The 22,303-nt window shown below is 40.1% G+C and overlaps 3 protein-coding genes and 1 long non-coding RNA gene across 5 annotated transcripts in view; 2 read left to right on the top strand and 2 right to left on the bottom strand.

Annotated features, from left to right (window-relative positions):
• Window positions 1-138: 138 nt before the first annotated feature.
• On the bottom strand, window positions 139-4,430 carry LOC139557407 (UDP-GlcNAc:betaGal beta-1,3-N-acetylglucosaminyltransferase 7-like). The gene has a single exon (XM_071372178.1). The coding sequence runs from the start codon at window positions 1,887-1,889 to the stop codon at window positions 642-644; it is 1,248 nt and encodes a 415-aa protein (XP_071228279.1). The 5' UTR covers window positions 1,890-4,430; the 3' UTR covers window positions 139-641.
• Window positions 4,431-4,687: 257 nt separating this feature from the next.
• Window positions 4,688-6,283, top strand: LOC139557408 (UPF0688 protein C1orf174-like). The gene is made up of 3 exons (XM_071372179.1): window positions 4,688-4,903; window positions 4,994-5,365; window positions 5,483-6,283. The coding sequence occupies exons 1-3, from the start codon at window positions 4,871-4,873 to the stop codon at window positions 5,621-5,623; spliced, it is 546 nt and encodes a 181-aa protein (XP_071228280.1). The 5' UTR covers window positions 4,688-4,870; the 3' UTR covers window positions 5,624-6,283.
• A 2,793-nt stretch (window positions 6,284-9,076) lies between these two features.
• On the bottom strand, window positions 9,077-12,955 carry LOC139557400 (DNA fragmentation factor subunit beta-like). 2 transcript variants are annotated; one of them, XM_071372170.1, is made up of 7 exons: window positions 12,779-12,955; window positions 12,504-12,630; window positions 11,307-11,492; window positions 11,073-11,152; window positions 10,719-10,892; window positions 10,417-10,517; window positions 9,077-10,259 (listed from the first exon to the last, which is right to left on the bottom strand). In XM_071372170.1, the coding sequence occupies exons 1-7, from the start codon at window positions 12,938-12,940 to the stop codon at window positions 10,055-10,057; spliced, it is 1,035 nt and encodes a 344-aa protein (XP_071228271.1). In that variant the 5' UTR covers window positions 12,941-12,955; the 3' UTR covers window positions 9,077-10,054. The 2 variants fall into 2 exon arrangements, with proteins under 2 accessions (XP_071228271.1, XP_071228270.1); XM_071372169.1 differs by having other exon boundaries at window positions 9,077-10,274; window positions 12,779-12,945.
• Window positions 12,956-19,211: 6,256 nt separating this feature from the next.
• Window positions 19,212-22,303, top strand: part of LOC139557402 (uncharacterized) — a 59,028-nt gene continuing 55,936 nt past the window's right edge. The window contains exon 1 of the long non-coding RNA XR_011671387.1: window positions 19,212-19,437. This is a non-coding gene — a long non-coding RNA (uncharacterized lncRNA). The remainder of the gene's footprint in view (window positions 19,438-22,303) is intronic.

Below are 22,303 nucleotides of genomic sequence, written 5' to 3'. Positions count from 1 at the left end.
TCTTACTCTGGTGAGTTTGAGATGCCAAATATGTATTTCAAAGACACCTGTTGCAATATTTTACACCAACAATTACAGTATCTGTTATCCACCCAGAAGCCCTCAACTCTTACCCAGCACTCAGCCACATTAAAACACTGATATAACAATACATATTTAATGAATCTGTTAAACATCAACACAAAAACTAGTTGTGACTTAAAATATCATTAAATATTTGTTCTAGAATCTATGGCAAACATTTACTAAATTATATTTTTATGTGTCCTTTTTAGTTACTAAAACATCCCTAATCTCAAAAATCAAAGGCACTAAACTGGCATGAAAAAAGCTTTTCAGTGTTAAATGCTGCCATATATTTACAGTTTGCTGAAAAAGTGGTTAATTTTGTATAGACATAAGTCATGTACACTTACTAATTTTGTTTTCCTACCTATTGACATTACAATAAACATTACAAAAGTGAAACATTAAACAGGTCAGTGAGAATGAAAGAATATCATTCTTTTCACATTGTCTTTCTTAGTTGGATATTTTAGTGACATCAGTGTGTCCTACTAGGCCTACATACACATATTACAATTAACAATTTAACAATATTTGTTGCATAACCTTTGTCACACTGGACTTTAGCTTGACAATCATGGTGCAGTGTTTTTGGCACAAACCAGCTCCTTATTTTCCACTACACTCCACATCCTGAATAGCTCCTGAGTACTCAATTTATGGACTACGATGAGGTTTTTGAAAAAGCAAGGTTCTCTGTTCATTGGACTCACTCTGCGTTTCATGATGCCAAATGTCCTGAAACCTATGTGCATCTCTGGAGTCAAGTGTAGCTTCTGGAGGCACATTCCCAAAAACACATCATCAATGGGATAGAGCTCCAAGTCCTCCGAAACCACAAACAGTCTCTGAGCTAATTGTGAGGACATTAAAAACCCACCACCACCAACATAAGGTGGGTACGGTTTGTCAAACAGCTCTTTGGGGATGTAGTATTTACTTTGATGGTTTCTGATGGGGATGGCTTTGGATATGGTGTCCCCAACAAATAAGTTCAGCACTTTGCGGTCCTCAGTCTTGAAACTAATAAGTTCCAGTAAGTTCTTTGTATTCACGAAAACGTCGTCATCCCCTTTGAATATAAACTTGGCACTGGAGCAGTGAATATCAAACCATTTCAGAAAATTCACCTCTTTCAAGGTGAGGTTGAAAAATGTGTCCATAAAATCCCATTGAAGAATGTCTCCATATATAATGTCCTCATACTCAATCAACTTTTGAAGGTTTTTCGTGTCTTTACCATTTGTAGGGCTTCCTAGAAGAAACAGCGTTTTTATTCTCTTACCATCAATTGCCTGTTCCCTACCCCATGTATTCCGCACGGCCTCTCGCCTATCATGCTGCTCTATAACGGATTTTACAACCATGAGCAAGTGCACGTCTCCATTCCTGCATTTATCCGGGTGATTTATTAACATTGGGAAATACCGACAATGTCTGTGTAACACAAATTGGTGGAACCTCGGATCCAAACGTCGAAACCAATCATTTTTCCTCACGGCTGAATCTTCACTGCAGTTCATAACGTGTACATCCCAAGTAGCCAGAGTAGCGTTGGACACCTTCACCCGTGGCGCATCCAAATCATCACCAAGAACAGGCGGCGAGTAGTTTCCCAAACTGCTTTTCAATAGGCCTTTTCCTTTGTAGAAATCACACTCAGGTCCACACCAACCAGCGTCTTCCATGCGTTTAACCTCCATATCATCCTTGATGCTGTTATCCACAAGCTTGAACTTTTGGATCATCAATAAAGACGCAAAAACTAGAGACAAGCTCAGGAGAGTTTTCAATGCCCTCTTTCTCCTGAAAAAAAGATCCATATCTATGGCGCAAAACGTGTAATGAATAAGAAATCCTTAAATTGAATAGGTACCCCTATTGTTAAAGCATCTCATCATTCATTAGTGTCAATTTTGAAAAATTGAAAGCTGCGCATAAATTACAGTTTGGCTACATCTTAGTGAGTCTATTCACTGTCCCGTGACCAGCTACCTTGAAAGTAGGTAGCTGGACGCCACCATGCTATTCCTTTAGCGTACAAAAAGACGAATCTATATTTCTTGGAAAGTCATCTCTGCTATATCATACTAAAAAAACTTGTTCGATGAGATTGTGGACTGGTCTTGAAAAGTGACTGTTGCCTACAAGCTTCTCCCCTTACTCAGTTCCCACTAAGCATGGACCGACTTCTTTTGTACATATTTTTGGGGGGTCCTGCCCAGACCGGCCTTCTTTGTTTGGTATGTTTTTGGTGTGGCCTGGACCAGCCACGGGTTGTTGATTTTTGATCCGGTCCGAACCAATCATAGATGTCTATATTTGGTTCAGATTTCGTCCGTTCCAGAAAATATGTATTTTGAACTTTCATTCATAACCTAAAATTAACCTAACTTCGACGTCAGAAAAATACGTATTTTCAACATTATTTTGCTTACTGGGTTTTTTCTCCTCTCCCCAATTCACCTATCTGTGACAATATGCAGTTTTCTTATTTCACATCACAGGTGGCTCACTAGACTGCGTCTCCGGTTGGCTCACTCATCTTTTAGGCTTTAAATTAGATATCTAATGGCATAAACTACTTGAAAAACTAAGGCTGAGGCTATATTGTCCATTTGATTGCACCTGCTATTTATTTATCAGCCATCAAGCAATACAGTGTATTGTCGTATTATAATGATAATAATACTGTATTATATAATAGGTTATTGTGCATTATTATATGCATTATAATATCACAGCCTACATACAATTGCCCATCAACGTAGCTAAGGAACTAAACTTAAGTCCCTTAGCTACCATCAACGTAGCTTCAGAAAACGTAATTATAAATTATAGGGTACATTTGTTTTGCAGCAATCACCCATTAACACAAAAATATATTTATCACACACATACACACAAAGAGAGATCCACAGGGACAAAATCAGCGTAACTCTAGACGCCCAAGCACAGATTAAAGGGGAAACCGGTGCCTTGGGGCTGTGTGAGGAAATACATTACAAGCTTTTACCACCCCCGTGTGTCGGTTTTGGAAATTGTCAAATGTGTCGTGTTTTTCCACCTCAAACAACGACCTTATTTATGCCCTGTATAAACATGTATTTAGTGCAGTAAGACACGACACTCAAGTTTTAGTCGAAATAACAAAGGCCAACAGTAGCTAGTAGGCACCATTGACTGGCACAAGGAATCAATTGTTTCTTGATCAATCAACATCAAAGAGAACTCGACCTCTGATTGAACTGCACGTGACTTCTAGACGTAGCTATATTTTTCAGAATTCGAACGCTGTCTCGATTCACCACTCGGATTAGAAAACAACACGGTGTCTTTTTATCACGACGATTTTACCGTTTGCTGACGACCTGTATTTAGAACGACATTTCTTTTGGTTGAATTGGCTAGCTACGTCCACAGAAATTTGTGCAAAAGCGACTGTTAACAAGATTGCAATCCAGTGACTGACATGTAGCTAACTTCCGAAAATGAGGATGAAACAGGTGAGTTTGTCCGAGTTAGTAGCTAGCAAACGTTAGCTAGTTAGCCTCCCACAATATATACTATTTAACAGTATTTAGCTAGCGATTAAATTGTCCTACCTAACAAAACAAAATTCTACCTAGCAAGCGATTTAATTGTTTGTCTTTGGGAATCCTGTTTAGTCCTTCTTTCATCGACTAACTAATGGTAGTCTGTTAGCTAGCGGGGCAGTAGTTAGCTAGCTAACTATCTGTTGGTTACGGTAGCCAGCTAAGAAGTGTTAGTTACTTAGCTAGTTAATGTCTGCAACCATGTTGATTAACAAAATGTGTAAACTCATTTCAGATGTCGAGTTAGCAACTTGAAGCTGTGAAAGGAGAAGTGCGCTGTTGCCTCAAGCGACCTAAACCTCAAGGTGAAGAGTTCAGATAAGGTGAATGTTGTTTTTAGTTCTCGGTTTAGATAACGTAAACTCACTCACTTTTGTACATCGCCTTGGTCCGTACAATTGACCTTATTGACCTTATTTTTGCGCCCATTAAACGTAATACTTCCAGATCAACTGTAATATAAATACCATTGTAAAGCACAAGTTCTCCCCTTTCCAACTAAATTAATGACGAGACCTTCATGATGCCCATCTCTGCATAAATCAACAAGGCAATGAGCTCCGTCGCGTCTTTTTACAAATGGCGGGTGGGGAGCCAATGCCACGAAGTGATCTTGAAAGGGGGTAATATGTTGTGTGAAAAGTTTTTTTTCACCCGATTTGTCCAACTAATCAACTTTAAAATGTAAATAAAACGTAAAGAGTTTATGTAATGTCTTATCACATACCTATTTGAAGAGGGGTTTAGGGCTGCGCTATCGTTAGCCTCACAAGTGAACTGCAGCTGTTCCGGGTTTTGAGTCATGATGGCTCGCAGTAATGACGTGCAATAAAATGCAATTGGCACCATAGTCATGAAATATTAGTTTAATATTAGCAATAATTATATTAATTTAGACAAAAATAATGACGTTTTCTTACAAGTGTATATGGTTCAGCATGATTTTTATCTTCGAGAGAAGGGCTACCCCTGGTGGAAAGAGCCTGTAAGGCACAAAATGAGTTGCAAATGCGCGCTGGACGTTACGTAGTCACACGTCACGATGTAACGTACAGCATCAGAGGGGTCAGTTTTTTTCATTTTTTCTCCAATACTGTTAGGCCATTACCATGTCAATCAACGCTGAATCGAAACGTAGTTCACACCCCGGATTTTGATGCCAACACAGTCACTACAGTCCCATTCGTTTTCATTGCAGCCTCGTTTGAATGTCGCGGTTATGCACATTTGTACAGAATGGGGTGAGTTTACGTTACATGTTAAATTATGGCTGGTCCATCAGTGTTATAGAAGCCTTTTAGTATTTGTAATAATCTGTTTTGCCTTCATAGAGTTCAGTGAAGAAGATGGATGTTAAAAAAACGAAAATGGAAGACTCAAAAACCGAAATTCCCCTGAATGACTGTATGGTTGGCGGTTGTAGGGAGTCAACAACTACTTCTGAGAGGCTCATCTGTGACGGTTATAAATGGGATGAAAAGACACGGTGTGGCGCACCACCAGACATGGATGAATTGTGGGAGGGTAAAGAGAACGGTCTGAGATTTGAGTTGAATTACCGCAGAACAAATGTGTTACCAGAGAATATGGAGGGTGACGAAACTGAAGAGGGTGTTGTGATTGACAAGAGTATCTTCCTTGATGATGACAGTAACCAGGTTCTTCCTGTGGAAAAGTTCTTTGGAAACATGGAAGTTGTACAGGTGAGAGGAGATTTTTATAAGAAGTCCAATGTGCTTGGTGTGATGGGTGAAATACTGGTCTGATGTTTGGAGTATGTGGCCTAATTTCAAATAGTGTTATTTCCATTTGCCTTGTAGGATTGTCCACAGAGATCTGCAGCCTCCTCGAACTTCAGCAGGAGGGAGCACCGGAGACAACAGTACTACGCCAAAGAGGACAGTGAAGAAGAAGAAGAGGGATACACAGACATGCAGCAAGAGGACATAGGTGGCACTTAGTTTATAGAAGTAACTAAATCCTATCAATGGGATGGATTAAAATCTCCTTTTACTAGCCTAATGGCAGACGAGCCTGGGAAAGTGGATTTGTTCAATGGAACGAGGGTATCAAGTTAACTTTTTGCCAGCATGTACCCCAAAGTTTTTTAATTTGTATTGATATTTTAAAAGCTATTTGCACTAACAAAGTAACTTCTTGCTTTTCAATTATCAGGACCTATAGTGTGTATATATTGTTTAATTGGTACAGGGTAAGCACTCGTTATATTTTTATTGAATGTGTCTTTTAGTAAGTTACTGGTTGCCTTGTCAGTATGTATGCACAGTAATATCTTTTTATTTGGCGTTTTTATATTGCTATGTAGTAGCACGACTGAATGAATGAAACATATAAATCTTGTAGTCTTTAGGCAGGTTTCCATTGACCTGGGTTTATTAGACAAAAGCAATGTAGCGACAAAAAATGGGGATGTGTAATGGAAACGGCAGAAATAGGAAACACTTTCTGAAGACATTTATAAATTCTATATATGATATACATTTATAAGTCATATAAATTACAACATTTCTATCTGTTCGACAGGTGTGATTTTCCTTCAAACTTTCTTTGTGACAAATGATGATGGAAATTGTGTTTTTCGAATAAATGATTGCAGAATACTTTGGAAGGTTCATGGGGAAAGTGATGTCATCATGTAACTATAAGCTACATTTAATTCTAAATGCCTACTGCTTGCAAAATCAATTTCTTCAATTGGTTGGCTGGCAAGTTTCACCATTTAATTATTTCTGATCTGCAGGAGCGAAGTTTCAGTGGCACGGACTGTGGTGAAACGTTGGCACAATATTAGTCAATTATTGCATTATATCCATTCTGGCGTTCTCGGACTACCTGAGACATGAAACCGATAGGTGGGAGAGAATAAAGGCTTGTTGCCTGTTTATGAGTGCAATTTGCCTAAACGGGTAATGGAAACTCATTCTGATTGGCTGGGCCTGGCTCCCCAGTGGGTAGGCATGGCTGCACACCTGCCCAGTCATGTGACTAGACATGAATTTATTTCAATTGACTGATTTCCTTATATGAACTGTTACTCAGTAAAATCTTTGAAATTTTTGCATGTTTTTTATATTTTTGTTAAGTATATTTTCAATGGCAACTTTGTAAATGTCGACAATAAAAATCACTGTAGAAGTTAAACATAGGTAATGTTACAATGCCAATACAAGGAGCAAGTAAACTTTTTAGAATTTTCAATGACCCGTGTCTGTACCAACACATTTACACTTGCCCAAATGAAAGCATAACTTTATCACATAATTATCTGATGGAGCTGCAATCAGATCTCAAATAAAATTTTATTTGTCAAATGCGCCAAATAAAACAGATGTAGACCTTAGTGAAACGCTTACTTACCAACAATGCTTTGAGAAGTTTTAAGAAAAATAAGTGTTAAATAGAAAATATAAGTTACAAATAATTAAACAGCAGCAGTAAAATAACAATAGCGAGGCTATATACAGGGGGTACCGGTACAGAGTCAATGTGCGAGGGCAACAGTTAGTCGAGGTAAAAGAGGGGTCTGGGTAGCCCTTTGATTAGCTGTTCAGGAGTCTTATGGCTTGGGTGTAGAAGCCTTTTGGGCCTAGACTTGGCGCTCTGTTACAGCTTTCCGTGCAGTGGCAGAGAGAACAGTATGACTAGGGTGGCTGGAGTCGGACAATTTTTAGGGCCTTCCAATGACACCGCCTGGTATAGAGGTCCTGGATGGCAGAAAGCTTGGCCCCAGTGATGTACTGGGCCATATCCACTACCCTCTGTAGTGCCTTCCAGTCGGAGGCCGAGCAGTTGCCATACCAGGCAGTGATGCAACCAGTCAAGACGCTCTCGATGGTGCAGCTGCAGAACCTATTGATCTGATGACCCATGCCGAATCTTTTCAATCTCCTGATGGGGAATGGGTTTTGTTGTGCCCTCTTCATGACTGTCTTAGTGTGTTTGGACCATGATAGTTTGTTGGTGATGTGGATATCAACCTGCTCCACTACAGCCCCTGTCAATGAGAATGGGGGTGTGCTCGGTCTTCCTTTTCCTGTAGTCCACCATCATCTCCTTTGTCTTCATCATGATGAGGGAGAGGTTGTCCTGGCACCACACGGCCAGGTCTCTGACCTCCTCCCTTAGGCTGTGTCATCGTTGTCGGTGATCAAGCCTACCACTGTTGTCATCTGCAAACTTGATGATGGTGTTGGAGTTTTGCCTGGCCATGCAGTCATGGGTGAACAGGGAGTACAGGAGGGGACTGAGCATGCACCCCTGAGGGGCAACCCGTGTTGAGGATCAGCGAGGCGGATGTGTTGTTACCTACCTTTACCACCTGGGGGCGGCCCGTCAGGTAGTCCAGGATCCAGTTGCAGAGGGAGGTGTTTAGTCCCAGGGTCCTTAGCTTAGTGATGAGCTTTGAGGGCACTATGGTGTTGAATGCTGAGCTGCAGTCAATGAATAGCATTCTCAAATAGGTGTTCCTTTTGTCCAGATGGGAAAGGGCAGTGTTGAGTGCAACAGAGATTGCATCATCTGTGGATCTGTTGGGGTGGTATGCAAATTGGAGTGGGTCTAGGGTTTCTGGGATAATGGTGTTGATGTGAGCCATGGCCAGCCTTTCAAAGCACTTTATGGCTACAGACGTGAGTGCTATGGGTTGGTATTCAATTAGGCATGATATTTTAGTGTTCTTACAGAGAGCGTGATCACACAGTCGTCCGGAACAGCTGATGCTCTCATGCATGTTTCAGTGTTACTTACCTCGAAGTGGGCATAGAAGTAATTTAGCTCGCCTGGTATGCTCGTGTCACTGGGCAGCTCGCGGCTGTGCTTCCCTTTGTACTCTGTAATAGTTTGCAAGTCCTGCCACATCCGACGAGTGTCGGAGCCGGTGTAGTACGATTCAATCTTTGTCCTGTATTGAAGCTTTGCTCTTACAAGCTTCCGGGTCAGAGTCCTTTAGCTCAGTGCGGATGATGCCTGTAATCCATGGCTTCTGGTTGGGGTATGTACGTACGGTCACTGTGGGGACGAAGTCATCGATGCACTTACTGATGAAGCCAGTGACTAATGTGGTGTACTCAATGCTATCGAAAGAATCCCGGAACATATTCCAGTCTGTGCTAGGAAAACAGTCCTGTAGTTTAGCATCCGCTTCATCTGACCACTTTCTTATTGACCGAGTCACTGGTGCTTCCTGCTTTAGTTTTTGATTGTAAGCAGGAATCAGGAGGATATAATTACGGTCAGATTTGCAAAATCGATTTAAATTTCCCTGCATTAAAGTCCCCGGCCTCTAGGAGCGCCGCCTCTGGATGAGCGTCTTCCTGTTTGCTTATGGCCGTAAACAGCTCTGCTGTAATAAAATCTGCGTGACTCCAAAACAATATAGTCAAACCTGAGACAACTCTCTTTCAATACTTTATTGGTTTCCCCCCACACAAATATCGTGGAAACAGTAATGAAATTAGAATACACGTTATACATCCAAATATAATCTGAGAACACATTAAAAGTATTATATATATATATATGAAAATGTCCAAACAAATCATTCTCTATGCATTGGGGTGGCAGGGTAGCCTAGTGGTTAGAGTGTTGGACTAGTAACCGAAAGGTTGCAAGATCCCTGAGCTGACAAGGTACAAATCTGTCATTCTGCCCCTGAACAAGGCAGTTAACCCACTGTTCCTAGGCCGTCATTGAAAATAATAATTTGTTCTTAACTGACTTGCCTTGTTAAATAAAGGTAAAATAAAAAATGGATTTGACAGGGGTAATCAATCTGGTAATAGCTCCACCTTGACATCTGATAGGAGAGGGGGGGCCTTCAGTACAACAAAACAGTGTTTTGCATTTTAAATTCAACGGAAAAAGGTAGTGAACGACCAGTTGAAGAACAGTGCGATTATGGCGGTCCAGAAGAAGATTGTACGGTGTGTGCTTCACGTGTTTCAAATTTTAAATAGTCACATCCATATTGATCAGGCCACAACCACCAAACGGGCACACATTTACCTCAAAGGCTGTTGAAGCATGGTGAGCACCATTTTGGGGACACGTGTCTTTCAGTACAAACCGTCACACAATGTAGCAAGCATTGAATCGCACTGAATGCACAGGGATAAGGGGACGATTTGGGATTGGCCCATTGACTACTACCCAATCAGTGGCTCATAATTGAGTGCTTTTTAATATCACTAGCACAAAATGATCAACAAATCAGCTGTTCTGAGAGCAGCAGAAAACAATGTTCCCTGCCCAGAATTACATTTAGTTCAATTTACCAGTAGTCATAAGTCTTGTACTTTATCCGCTTAAGAATAACCAACAAACACTACAAAAAGCATCTGCCCTGAAATGTAAAAAGCGTTTTCCCTTTATAATCATTTTCGTTTGCCCCATTTGTACATGTTTCTTTTATCACACAGCAAGTCATGGGCACTTTTCTTGTGGCATACAATATGCACCAGCTTTAGATTCTCCCGAGTGAACAGCAGTTTATAAAAATAGTCCAGGTTTATGTTGCTGCTCTTGCGGTTCTGCAGTGCTTCCACCAGGGCAGGAATGACCGTCCTCTTCTTCTCAATCCTGGGACAGAGATTTCTACAGATTTGATCCATAACCGACAGGACATACATAACATTCCAATTGATAATTAAGCAAGCTTTTTTGTAATACTGTTTCAAACACGATTGTGAGCCTGACATTCTGAATGATATTAATAACCGTTATTCACTAAACCCACCTGTGGTCCAAGTTCCAGGTGCTAAAGAGAATCCTGCTCTCTCGGTTGCCATAGGGGTTGATGGAGTGGAGGGAAATGCATTCATCCTGGTCAAATGCACCCTGAGGAAGGGAGAGGGATGGGGGAAGGACACAGGCTATAAGACAGGATGCTATGGAGCCAAACATGATCTGGTACTGTTGGTAACCATTCACATCTCCATCATGACTTACTATTGTACATCACATAATTAATTATGTTGTGTTTATGCTTTATTAGTCAAATCCTGCATTACTAGCCACTTTCAGGTTCATAAATGTTACCTGACAGGAGAACCATCCATCCTTGGTGCATAGTCGATTGAGTTCCTTCTCTGTCCTGTTGAAGTAGCAGCCATTGTACTTGTCAGACTTCAGCTGCATCACCAAGGACTCTGCACTCTTCTTGTATTCAGCCTTGAGTTTAGGCTTTTGGATTGTTTGAGCATAACTATCCACCTGTGAATAAGCAAACTATAAAATCAGTCATGAGTAAGTATATTATTTCCCCTCAGGAAATAGAAGGGCAGATAACAATTTGGAGTAGATTTGTTATAATGAGGTACTCCTTGAGGATCACTTCTTGACAGTCCCAACCAATTTTAGTGTCAAACCAAAGCATCAGTAATACAGTTTTACCTCCTTCATGTATCCACGAATCCTGCTCTCACAGTTGTACTTCATGTAGGCCGATTTGGTCTTAAATCTGACATCAATTCCTGAAAGCACAGAAATGGAAGAGTGCAACTTTAAAAGGCACAGTTTGTTTCAGCTAAATATAAAAAGTGTCTTATACTTTGCTCCATCTTGCTTTAGGCTATCACATTGTTTCCTGCAGGATTTATTTCCATCTCAAGATAGAGGACTTTTTACCTTGGAACCAGTCTTCATCGTCTTCTCTGTTTTCAGTCTCAGAGCTGTCCTTCAAATGCAGCAGCAGTTCCCCCAGGAGTTTGCGTCTCTTTGGAGACCGCTCGTCAGAGAGAAGCCCCTTAGCCGCATCAATCAGAAGATCTGAGTTCCTGTCGGTGTCCAGCAACCGGCCTATGTCACAGACAACTGGAATAATAACAAATCATACCTGTTATTTAAATTGATTCACAGAACAACTTTTGTTAGCTACACATCTAAGCCATGGCACCAATGTGACCAACTGGGTTTGAAGCCCAGACAGCCTAACTGGCCAACCTGGACTCTGAGGTAGACGTAACATAGTAAATGTAAATCTGGAACACTCCAATTAGTATGATATGTTGCGTTTCTTATGGTATGTATTAATTTGTGGATGTCCATCATCCATTTCGTATGATACGTTACGAATTAAAATTCATATTAATACTGTATGTAACAAATTGCAATTCGTACAATATGTTTCTAATTCCAATTTGTTGTTGCTAACATTGGCTAAGTGGCTAACGTTAGCTAGGTTAGGGGTTAGAATCAAGATGAGTAGTTAGGTTAAAGGGTTAAGGTTAGGGCAGTGTTTCCCAGGACCAAGTCTGGGAAACACTGGGTTTGGGGAAGGGTTAGCTAACATGCTAAATAATTGTAAAGTAGAAGGTAGTCGCAAAGTTGCTAAAGCTGTCCATGATGAGGTTCAAACACGCAACCTTTAGGTTGCTAGATGTTCGCGTTATCCACCCTACTTTTTGCTTAAGTAACCTTCTGTCTTATGCAACCATACCAAACATATCATACTTATTTGGGTACCCCGGATTTACATTTACTATGTTACGTCTAGTCTATGAGACCAGGCATCACTGGCAGGTAAAGTTAAGCTACACATTAGTGAGTGTGGTTAACTGCTCTTCCTACAAGTGAAAGCATGGCTAATCCATCCTTTTCAAATCAATTAACTAAATTATTTGCCTACATAAAGTATTTGAAAAAGTGCATATTTAAATTAGTATTGTTATCATATATTTACCATGCACAGCTACATAAAGTAGGTCTCATCATTATATTAATGTGCATGCAACCAAGTCTGAGGTGGTTAGTTGGAAACAACTAACAAACAACTGTTTGTTTTAACAGTTTTTTTTTTACAGTCAGTTACAATGTTTAACTCACATCCGCTCCATCTCTCATCCATGGCAAGAAGGACAAGTTCAGCATTGTCTGGAAGACTTCGGAAATAGTCCTCTGACAATTCTGTTCCATCTTCATACAAGCAAATATGCGAACCGACGAGTGGAACCTATAAGAAAAGGATTCACATAATTTCAACAAAAGAACAATGTAACTGTCACTATCGCCATTTCCTTATTGCAGATCTAGACCTGCTGTTTCGGTCTGGTAGCAGTAGAATGTGCTAAATATTGCTAAACTACTGGGCGAAATCGTACCTGTAGAAGTTTACTCCCCTTTTTGAGAAGCTCTTTCAGACTTGTTGCAGCCACCCCATATTTTGTAGTTTCATTCAGACTTCTTATTTTGACAAGTTTGTTTTTTCTGAAAAGTCCAAACATCGCGCCTTTTCTTCTATGAAGACCATTGTGCAAAAACATGCAAAGAAAGGACTCATACTGCCAACTACTGGACAGGATGTAAAATTATCCAATAATCTTCTTCTATGGTATATTGGCGATCACACAATTTAATGTGATTTCCGGATGGAAACAGGATTCCCCAAAAAACGTAACAAATTACCATCATTTAAAAAATTATACCGATCTGGTCACTACACAGAGGAGCCTGGGAGGGTGGGTCTTCCGGCACCAGTACCCGTTGCAAGTCTTCAGATGAAAAATCCTTAAGTCCTGAAAACTTTTCTGCCGCAGCCACAATAATGTCCAGTTTCTTCTTTGAGACTTGTGGTGTATAGTTTATAACTGTGGCAATGAACGCAACAAAATCCACCCTTTTAACACGCAGGGTATCTTTTGTCTGGCAGAAAACATTTACTACAGGCTGTGGTGTATCCACTACCATTTCTTCACTAGCATCACATGTTTTCTCAATTCTTTTAATCGCCTCTGCATAGGATATTCGATTGACAGCTCTAACTTTTGCCATCTCAATCTCCTTCACCCTTAAAGGGCACTTCAGGAACTCAGGATCCTGATCCCCACCACAATTGCAACACCGTCGTCCTTCTACACACCGTTCTTCAGTATACTTTGTTCGTCTGCACACACTTGAAAGATGGCCAAATCGTTTACAAGTCTTACACTACAGTGGTTTGGGGACGAAAGCTCTTACGGCTTATCTTACATAACCAAGCTTCACATGCGTAGGTATTTAATCTTTATCAAAAAACAACAGGACCAACAGACTTACTTATTTTCCCCCATTCACCCAGCGGTCAGACGCCAGGCACCAATCACACCAGGAATTCTCTTCATGTATTCAACCTGAACATCTGTTGTCACCTCTGAGATGACTCCGTTGACCGGTGCTCTACTCCGAAGTTCAAAACACAAAACTTCTGTTGTCCGGATTCTTCTGAGCCCCACTGCAATCTTCCTCTTCTCTTCAGAAATACATTTAATCACAATAACACCACTCCTGGTCACTCTGACAGACTCCACTTTTCCAAGCGCATTCTTCACCATTTTCGACACCTCAAATGGATTTCCCACATATGCATCCTTACTCAACAAACGCATCTCAACAAGATGCGATTCATTATGATTCACACACATATATTCCACTCTAATTTTAGACAATTTCCTTTTTGTTCCAGTTTTTGATACTACTGTTGTCCATTCAGAACATTCGTCTCTTATGCAATTTTCAATTCAAAAGCTTTATTAGCATTAGAAACATACACCATTTATACAAAAGTATGGGGATACCCCTTCAAATGAGTGGATTCGGCTATTTCAGCAACACCCATTGCTGACAGGTGTATAAAATTGAGCACACAGCCATGCAATCTCCATAGACAAACATTGGCAGTAGAATGGCCTTACTGAAGAACTCAGTGACTTTCAATGTGGCACCGTCATAGCATGCCACCTTTCCAACAAGTCAGTTCGTCAAATTTCTGCCCTGCTAGAGCTGCCATGGTCAACTGTAAGTGCTTTTATTGTGAAGTGTAAACATCTAGGAGCAACAACAGCTCAGCTGCAAAGTGATAGGCCACACAAGCTCATAGAACGGGACCGCTGAGTGCGTAGCACAAACTGCCTCTGGAAGCAACATCAGCACAATAACTGTTCGTCGGGAGCTTCATGAAATGTGTTTCCATTGCCGAGCAGCTGCACACAAGCCTAAAATCACCATTGCCAATCGCCGGCTGGAGTGGTGTAAAGCTTGTCGCCATTGGACTCTGAAAAGTGGAAACACATTCTCTGGATTTATGAATCAAGGTTTACCATCTGGCAGTCCGACAGACAAATCTGTTTGGCGGATGCCAGGAGAACGCTACCTGCCCAATGAATAGTGCCAACTGTAAAGTTTGGTGGAGGAGGAATAATGGTTTGTGGCTATTTTTCATGGTTCGGGCTAGACCTCGTAGTTCCAGTCAAGGCAAATCAAATCAAATTGTATTGGTCACATACACGTGTTTAGCAGATGTTATTTCGGGTGTAGCAAAATGCTTGTGTATTGTGCCTTTTCTTCTATGAAGACCATTGTCCAAACATGCAAAGAAAGGACACACTACAGCATAGAGTACAATAACATTCTAGACGATTCTGTGCTTCCAACTTTGTGGCACCAGTTTGGGGAAGGCCCTTTCTTGTTTCAGAATGACAATGCTCCTGTGCACAAAGCGAAGTCCATATAGAAATGGTTTGTCGAGATCGGTGTGGAAGAACATGACTGGCCTGCACAGAGCCCTGACCTCAACCCCATCGAACACCTTTGGGATGAATTGGAATGCCGACTGCGAGCCAGGCCTAATCGCCCAACATTAGTGGCCGACCTCACAATTGCTTTTGTGGCTGAATGGAAGCAAGTACCCACAGCAATTCCAACATCTTGTGGAAAGCCTTCCCAAAAGAGTGGTGGCTTTTATAGCAGCAAAGGGGGGGACAAACTAAATTTTAATGCCCATGAATTTGGAATGAAATGTTCAACGAGCAGGTGTCCACTTACATTTGTTCATGTAGTGTATGTTTACATTGCCAAAGTAAGTTAAATAGATAATAAACAAAAGTGAAATAAACAAACAATCAAAAATGATCAGTCAACATTACACTCACAAAAGTTTCAAAGGAATAGAGACATTTGAAATGTCATATTATGGCTACGTACAGTGCTATAACGATGTACAAATAGCTAAAGTACAAAAGGGAAAATAAAAAAACAAATATGGTTGTAGAAAAAAGAAGGAAGGGAAGCGCTGCTAAGGTATACAGTCGTGGCCAAAAGTTTTGAGAATGACAAAAATATTATTTTCACAAAGTCTGCTGCCTCAGTTTGTATGATGGCAATTTGCATATACTCCAGAATGTTATGAAGAGTGATCAGATGAATTGCAATTAATTGCAAAGTCCCTCTTTGCCATGCAAATGAACTGAATCCCCAAAAAACATTTCCACTGCATTTCAGCCCTGCCACAAAAGGACCAGCTGACACCATGTCAGTGATTCTCTCGTTAACACAGGTGTGAGTGTTGACAAGGACAAGGCTGGAGATCACTCTGTCATGCTGATTGAGTTCGAATAACAGACTGGAAGCTTCAAAAGGAGGGTGGTGCTTGGAATCCGTGTTCTTTCTCTGTCAACCATGGTTACCTGCAAGGAAACACGTGCCGTCATCATTGCTTTGCACAAAAAGGGCTTCACAGGCAAGGATATTGCTGCCAGTAAGATTGCACCTAAATCAACCATTTATCGGATCATCCAGAACTTCAAGGAGAGCTGTTCAATTGTTGTGAAGAAGGCTTCAGGGCGCCCAAGAAAGTCCAGCAAGCGCCAGGACCGTCTCCTAAAGTTGATTCAGCTGCGGGATTGGGACACCACCAGTACAGAGCTTGCTCAGGAATGGCAGCAGGCAGGTGTGAGTGCATCTGCACGCACAGTGAGGCGAAGACTTTTGGAGGATGGCCTGGTCTCAAGAAGGGCAGCAAAGAAGCCCCTTCTCGCCAGGAAAAACATCAGGGACAGACTGATATTCTGCAAAAGGTACAGGGATTGGACTGTTGAGGACTGGGGTAAAGTAATTTTCTCTGATGAATCCCCTTTCCGATTGTTTGGGGCATCCGGAAAAAAGCTTGTCCGGAGAAGACAAGGTGAGCGCTACCATCAGTCCTGTGTCATGCCAACAGTAAAGCATCCTGAGACCATTCATGTGTGGTGTTGCTTCTCAGCCAGGGGAGTGGGCTCACTCACAATTTTGCCTAAGAACACAGCCATGAATAAAGAATGGTACCAACACATCCTCCGAAAGCAACTTCTCCCAACCATCCAGGAACAGTTTGGTGACAAACAATGCCTTTTCCAGCATGATGGAGCACCTTGCCATAAGGCAAAAGTGATAACTATGTGGATCGGGGAACAAAACATCGATATTTTGGGTCCATGGCCAGGAAACTCCCCAGACCTTAATCCCATTGAGAACTTGTGGTCAATCCTCAAGAGGCGGGCGGACAAACAAAAGCCCACAAATTCTGACAAACTCCAAGTATTGATTATGCAAGAATGGGCTGCCATCAGTCAGGTTGTGGCCCAGAAGTTAATTGACAGCATGCCAGGGCGGATTGCAGAGGTCTTGAAAAAGAAGGGTCAACACTGCAAATATTGACTCTTTGCATCAACTTCATGTAATTGTCAATAAAAGCCTGTGACACTTATGAAATGTTTGTAATTATACTTCAGTATTCCATAGTAACATCTGACAAAAATATCTAAAGACACTGAAGCAGCAAACTTTGTGGAAATTAATATTTGTGTCATTCTCAAAACTTTTTGCCACGACTGTACGATAGTACATTTTGGTAGACAGAAGGTGCTCTTTGGTTAAAGGGTTAAATTGGTCATCAAAACGAAAGGAGGACCAAGGCACTCTTCATATAATTAATTGAAATGCCTTTATTTGTATGGCATGTTCAATGGAAACAAAGTTTAAAAACTAAATATGGGTTGTATTTACATTGGTGTTTGTTCTTCACTGGTTGCCCTTGTCCTGTGGCAACAAGTCACAAATATGGCACACTGTGGTATTTCACCTTATAGATACGGGAATTTCTCAACATTGGATTTGTTTTCGAAATCTTTGTGGGTCTGGTGTAATCTGAAGGAAATATGTGTCTCTAATATGGCCATACATTTGGCAGGAGGTTAGGAAGTGCAGCTCAGTTTCCACCTCGTTTTGTGGGCAGTGTGCAATATACTGCCATCTAGTGTTTCAGAACAGCACGTGCACACAGTTGACTTCTAAATTATAAACTGTCACGGCTGCTTAAAATATCCTGAGGCAGATGCAGATAAAAAGTAGCCTGGTTGCCGTCTCTGTTCAGCTATTACATTCCACTCTCTGTCACTCCTTTCATTTTCCAAAGAGACTGTTCTTTTGGCAATCTTCAAATATTAACATTATATCAATAATGGTGTTACAAGGTTTAACGTGACCACGCCACCGAGTAGGGTACAGCCACAGATTGAACAATGAGCCAGATATTTTACCGGATGTATAAATTTGAAGCATCCGGTTTGCGTTTCCACTCACTATCAAATATGGTGATGAGAGGAAGTCAGGTGGCCGGCAGTGTGAGAAGATGGAGTGAGATGATATTTGGTCGACACACTGCTAATTTTCTTATCGATTAAACATTTGATATCCATACAGTTTTTCTGTTTCCAAAACTAAAATCTGTAGCAAACAGAGTGGACTACGTTTTATAGACTTTACCCTTTGCCAAAGTAAAAAAAAAGAAGCGTTATTTAGAAGAAGCGCAAGGGCAAATTGAGTTATTGCACACGCGCACTCACAGAGTATGAACGCGCCAATAGGATCTCACTAGCGTGTGCTTGGCTCTGTCCACCTCCTTGCTTTTTCTGCCCACTATGATTAATTTGCTCCCTTTGGAAATGACAGGCTCTGGTCTATCTTGAGTTAGATATAAAACATCTTTGGTACAGCCGTAGGGTACTCCCGTTACTCAAATTGCCTACTTTATGCATAACCCGACAACGGCTGTATTATTATTATTTTTAAATAATTATATCAACATTTTTTATATGTTTGGTTGGTCATTTTTAATCAACAAACTACATCATATTTAAAAACACTTAAATTCGAAACATATTTTTTTTTGCATGAACAACCCCGTAGGTGGTGGCAATACACCACTAGATGTAATCTGCCATAAAACCTTAAAGAAGAAAACGTTAGCACGAACACAGTCATTTTCTGAGGCAGTAAAACAGATTGGTTGATCTACAGTGCCGACTGATTAAACTTACATGGATGTACCTGTAGTAAGTGGACCTACTGTCGGGTCTGGCATGGTTTCGAGGCCTTAAGAAATATTGTGTTCATGAATGTGTGGTGTCAATGGACACTTTGATAATTAATTAAGTTGACTTCATAGCTTTTATTGGTAAGGTTATCAATACGACTCAAGGGTGGAGTGTTTCAGCATGATGTACATAAAGCTTAATGAGGTTAGGGAGTTTCTTTGGTGTGGTAGAAATTAAGGATTTATTTGGTTTTGAATTTTATTTTCATGGTAGTACAGAATTTGGCAGATCATGGTTGATAGTACATTCCAACACAGTAGGTGGCGGCATGCACTTTAAACATTTGTTTGCGGACCATGATATCATAGAAGAATAACTTCGTTCAGTTCAACTCAAAAGACACACCCTCGCGTTATGCCCTTGGGGGAATCCCCGTCACCATCTTGGCGGGCGGTCCAAATGATTAACCAAGCAAGGGAAGTTTACAACATAAGCCCCTCAGCCCTCGTTTTTAGTCGAGTTTGTGAGTGTAGAATTATGTTCACTCCGGGGCCTGAAACTCCCCACAGTTCAATTCACGACGATTGTACATCCGCTAAGAAAAGTCAGCCAAAACTTACAAACAACACCAATGGAGAAGTCAACATACAAGTGTAAGTAAAAAGGTTAAAAAGGTTGCTACTGATGCACATGGCGGTACAAACGTCTCGTAAAGTAATGATGTTTTTTGTCTGGTTAACTTTTGGAAATTGTAGAAATTAAAAATGTTCCTTCTTCAGAAGTTGCAGCTAGGCAGGCTAAAGTTAGTTAGCTAATTCATTTGCTAGCTATCATACAGTAGGCGTATATTAATAACTATATGGGTGGCAGGTAGCCTAGTTAGAGCGTTGGACTAGTAACCAAAAGGTTGCAAGATCAAATCCCTGAGCTGACAAGGTAAAAATCTGCCTTTCTGTCCCTGAGCAAGGCTATTCCTAGGCTGTCATTGAAAATAATATTTTGCTCTGACTTGCCTAGTTAAATAAAGGTAAAAAAATATATATGTAGTTTTTTGTATTTATTTTTTATCATCAACAAATCAATACAGGAAGTACACATGTGGGAACACAGGAATATATAAATAATATACAAAGGACAATTGGGCTAGGGGGTACAATATCACATTACACAATAACCTTAAGGGACATACATACAATTATAATTCTAACAGCTTTTTTGTTAGTGGAGTATTTAATTGTCTTCAAATATAGTAAAATGTATTTTTGTGATGTAAGAAAATGTGGTGTTTTGTTTGTAAATTTACATTTGTGAATGAAATTAATGTTAATTACATACAATTGTGTCATCTTATTTCTATCGTAGGTACAGTTTCCTTACATTAATACAATGCCAAAAAAAGATGCAACTCTTCAACTTTGATGGGTTCATCACACTGTTTAGATTCTGTATCACTGACAGAGTGAACATTATTCAGTGAGTCAAAAAACATATCTGTGGATTCCTGACAGTACGTAGAGCTATACCATTTCCTGTAAAAATTGCTACAGTATTTAGCGATTCATTTCTGGTCATCTGTAATAACACCATCAACGTTTAATTTATGGATAGTGTTATTTGTAGAGTGAAATTTCTCAAGTCTAAAGAAATAGGATGAATTCTGTTCTCCCTCCTCAATCCTTTTTTTCCTAGATCTAATAAAGGCTCTTTCTGCTTTTAATCTATATATATTATCCAGTTTATTGAATCTCTATATATATATATTATCCAGAAAGTTATCTTAATGATCACCCTTTCCTCCTCAGCTCTTCTGGTCTTAGCAAGATTACTACCATATTTTCTAAGGTATTTAGACACCTCAAATTTAAAGAGCTCCCTATTCTTGCAATAAGATTTTTCTTCACAAGCCATCCCAAAAGTGTGAAAGCTGATCTTTAACCTCAATCTTAACTATATCATTATTTAATAACGAGCTATTTAGCTTCCAGTAGGATGCTCTACCAAGGTTGGTATCAGGGGTAAATATTTTGATATCAATGTAAATGGCCCTATGGTCTGTGAGGGGAGTAGTACAGATATTTGTAGTAACACACTATCAATACATTTGGATATTAGCCAAAAATCTATTCTGGACTGTCTGGAACCTGTTTTGTTACTCCAAGTGAATGATCTGTCGGCCAGAAAACGCTCTCTCCATATATCAGTAAGATCAAACTTTTCCATAAAAAGTATTAAACCCAAATTCTGATTGGTTGGTCTACCTGGGGGGCATCTATCAGTTGAATTATCTATAGTAATGTTAAAGTCCCCTCCTATCAATAATAACGAATTGGGAAATTTAGATAACCAATGAAGTATATGTTTCTCTATAGATTCAAGCAACTCATCATTCTCATGTTTGGTGTTGTACCCGTAGAAGTTTACAGTAATGAGCGTAATGTCATTGTAACTGATCACAAGACAAATAAAGTGACCAAAAGGGTCACCTTCCGAGTGTAGAATATTACCACCAAAGGTATTTTTCATTGTAGTGATACCAGCGGAGCATTCAGATCCATGGGAAAGCCAAATATCGTTGCCCCACCGTGACCTCCAGAAGTTGGCATTAGCAGAAATTGAGTGAGACTTTTGAAAAAAGCAAAAATCTTTTCGAAGTTGTTTAGCAAATAAAAACAAGGCCTTGCGCTTCACATTGTTTTGTAACCCCCTAGCATTAAGATAAACTACAAAGACAAAACCACAAAGATTACATGAAAGTATAAACTGTAGGATGAGTCAAAGACGTAGGAGCAGTGAACGTAAACGATAAGGAACCGAGATCTGCACCATTTAAGTCAACTTAAAGTTAAAATAGCTTATACCATAAACTCTGAGCTAGTTGTTATCCGGCTTTTGAAATTCAACTGAACAGAAAATTATGTTAAGACTAAACCAAGGGTTTTCTGTAGTAAGAGAGACTAGTGTAAGAACTATTCTGAGAAATAAAATACAAAATAATAATTTAAATAAAAGGGTACCTACTATTTTAAGTGATCATAAAAAAAATAGAATAAAAAATGTTTTACATATACAGGTTCCTAAGACCTTTTTCACTTGGAAATAAGTATTAATAACTAAATGGAACAATAACCGTGTAAAGTCAGAGCAGACCTGTATGCCCTTTAAAACAGTAAATACAACTTCCAGTCTTCTTCGTAAGTTTGTAAACATAATAGGCCTTCTGGTCTGGTCATACAAGAACAAACTAATACATTGAGGTACCTGAGTATTCTGAAAAATAGTCACCTGATGCTTGTTAGGTAACGTTAATCAGTACAAGGAAAATGAGAATACCATGGCTGAAACCATCAATCTGTTCCTTCGGGTGAGATACAAGGGAGGAATATGGATTTCTGAAATGTTGATGAAGCCTCGTCCTCCGACGAAGTAAGCAGCCTTTCCCTTATTTCGTGCTTTCTTGATCGTTGGCCACAACTTGTTCCTTCTTTCTATGTCCTCCGGGCTGAGATGCTCGGCGAAACG

Source organism: Salvelinus alpinus, chromosome 28 (assembly GCF_045679555.1).
Source record: "Salvelinus alpinus chromosome 28, SLU_Salpinus.1, whole genome shotgun sequence".
NCBI classification, from domain to species: Eukaryota; Metazoa; Chordata; class Actinopteri; order Salmoniformes; family Salmonidae; genus Salvelinus; species Salvelinus alpinus.
The sequence above is the reverse complement of the archived record's forward strand: the minus strand, read 5'-3'. Positions and strand labels throughout refer to the sequence as shown.

Excerpts from the sequence above, each read along its gene's own strand:
- LOC139557407 (XM_071372178.1), bottom strand. The coding sequence starts at position 1,889 with ATGGATCTTTTTTTCAGGAGAAAGAGGGCATTGAAAACTCTCCTGAGC.
- LOC139557408 (XM_071372179.1), top strand. The coding sequence starts at position 4,871 with ATGTCGCGGTTATGCACATTTGTACAGAATGGG. Across the intron at positions 4,904-4,993 it reads GCACATTTGTACAGAATGGG|AGTTCAGTGAAGAAGATGGA; the intron begins GTGAGTTTACGT and ends TTGCCTTCATAG. Across the intron at positions 5,366-5,482 it reads GAAACATGGAAGTTGTACAG|GATTGTCCACAGAGATCTGC; the intron begins GTGAGAGGAGAT and ends TTTGCCTTGTAG.
- LOC139557400 (XM_071372169.1), bottom strand. The coding sequence starts at position 12,940 with ATGTTTTTGCACAATGGTCTTCATAGAAGAAAAGGCGCGATGTTTGGA. Across the intron at positions 12,631-12,778 it reads AGGGGAGTAAACTTCTACAG|GTTCCACTCGTCGGTTCGCA; the intron begins GTACGATTTCGC and ends CTTTTCTTATAG. Across the intron at positions 11,493-12,503 it reads GGATGAGAGATGGAGCGGAT|TTGTCTGTGACATAGGCCGG; the intron begins GTGAGTTAAACA and ends TTATTATTCCAG.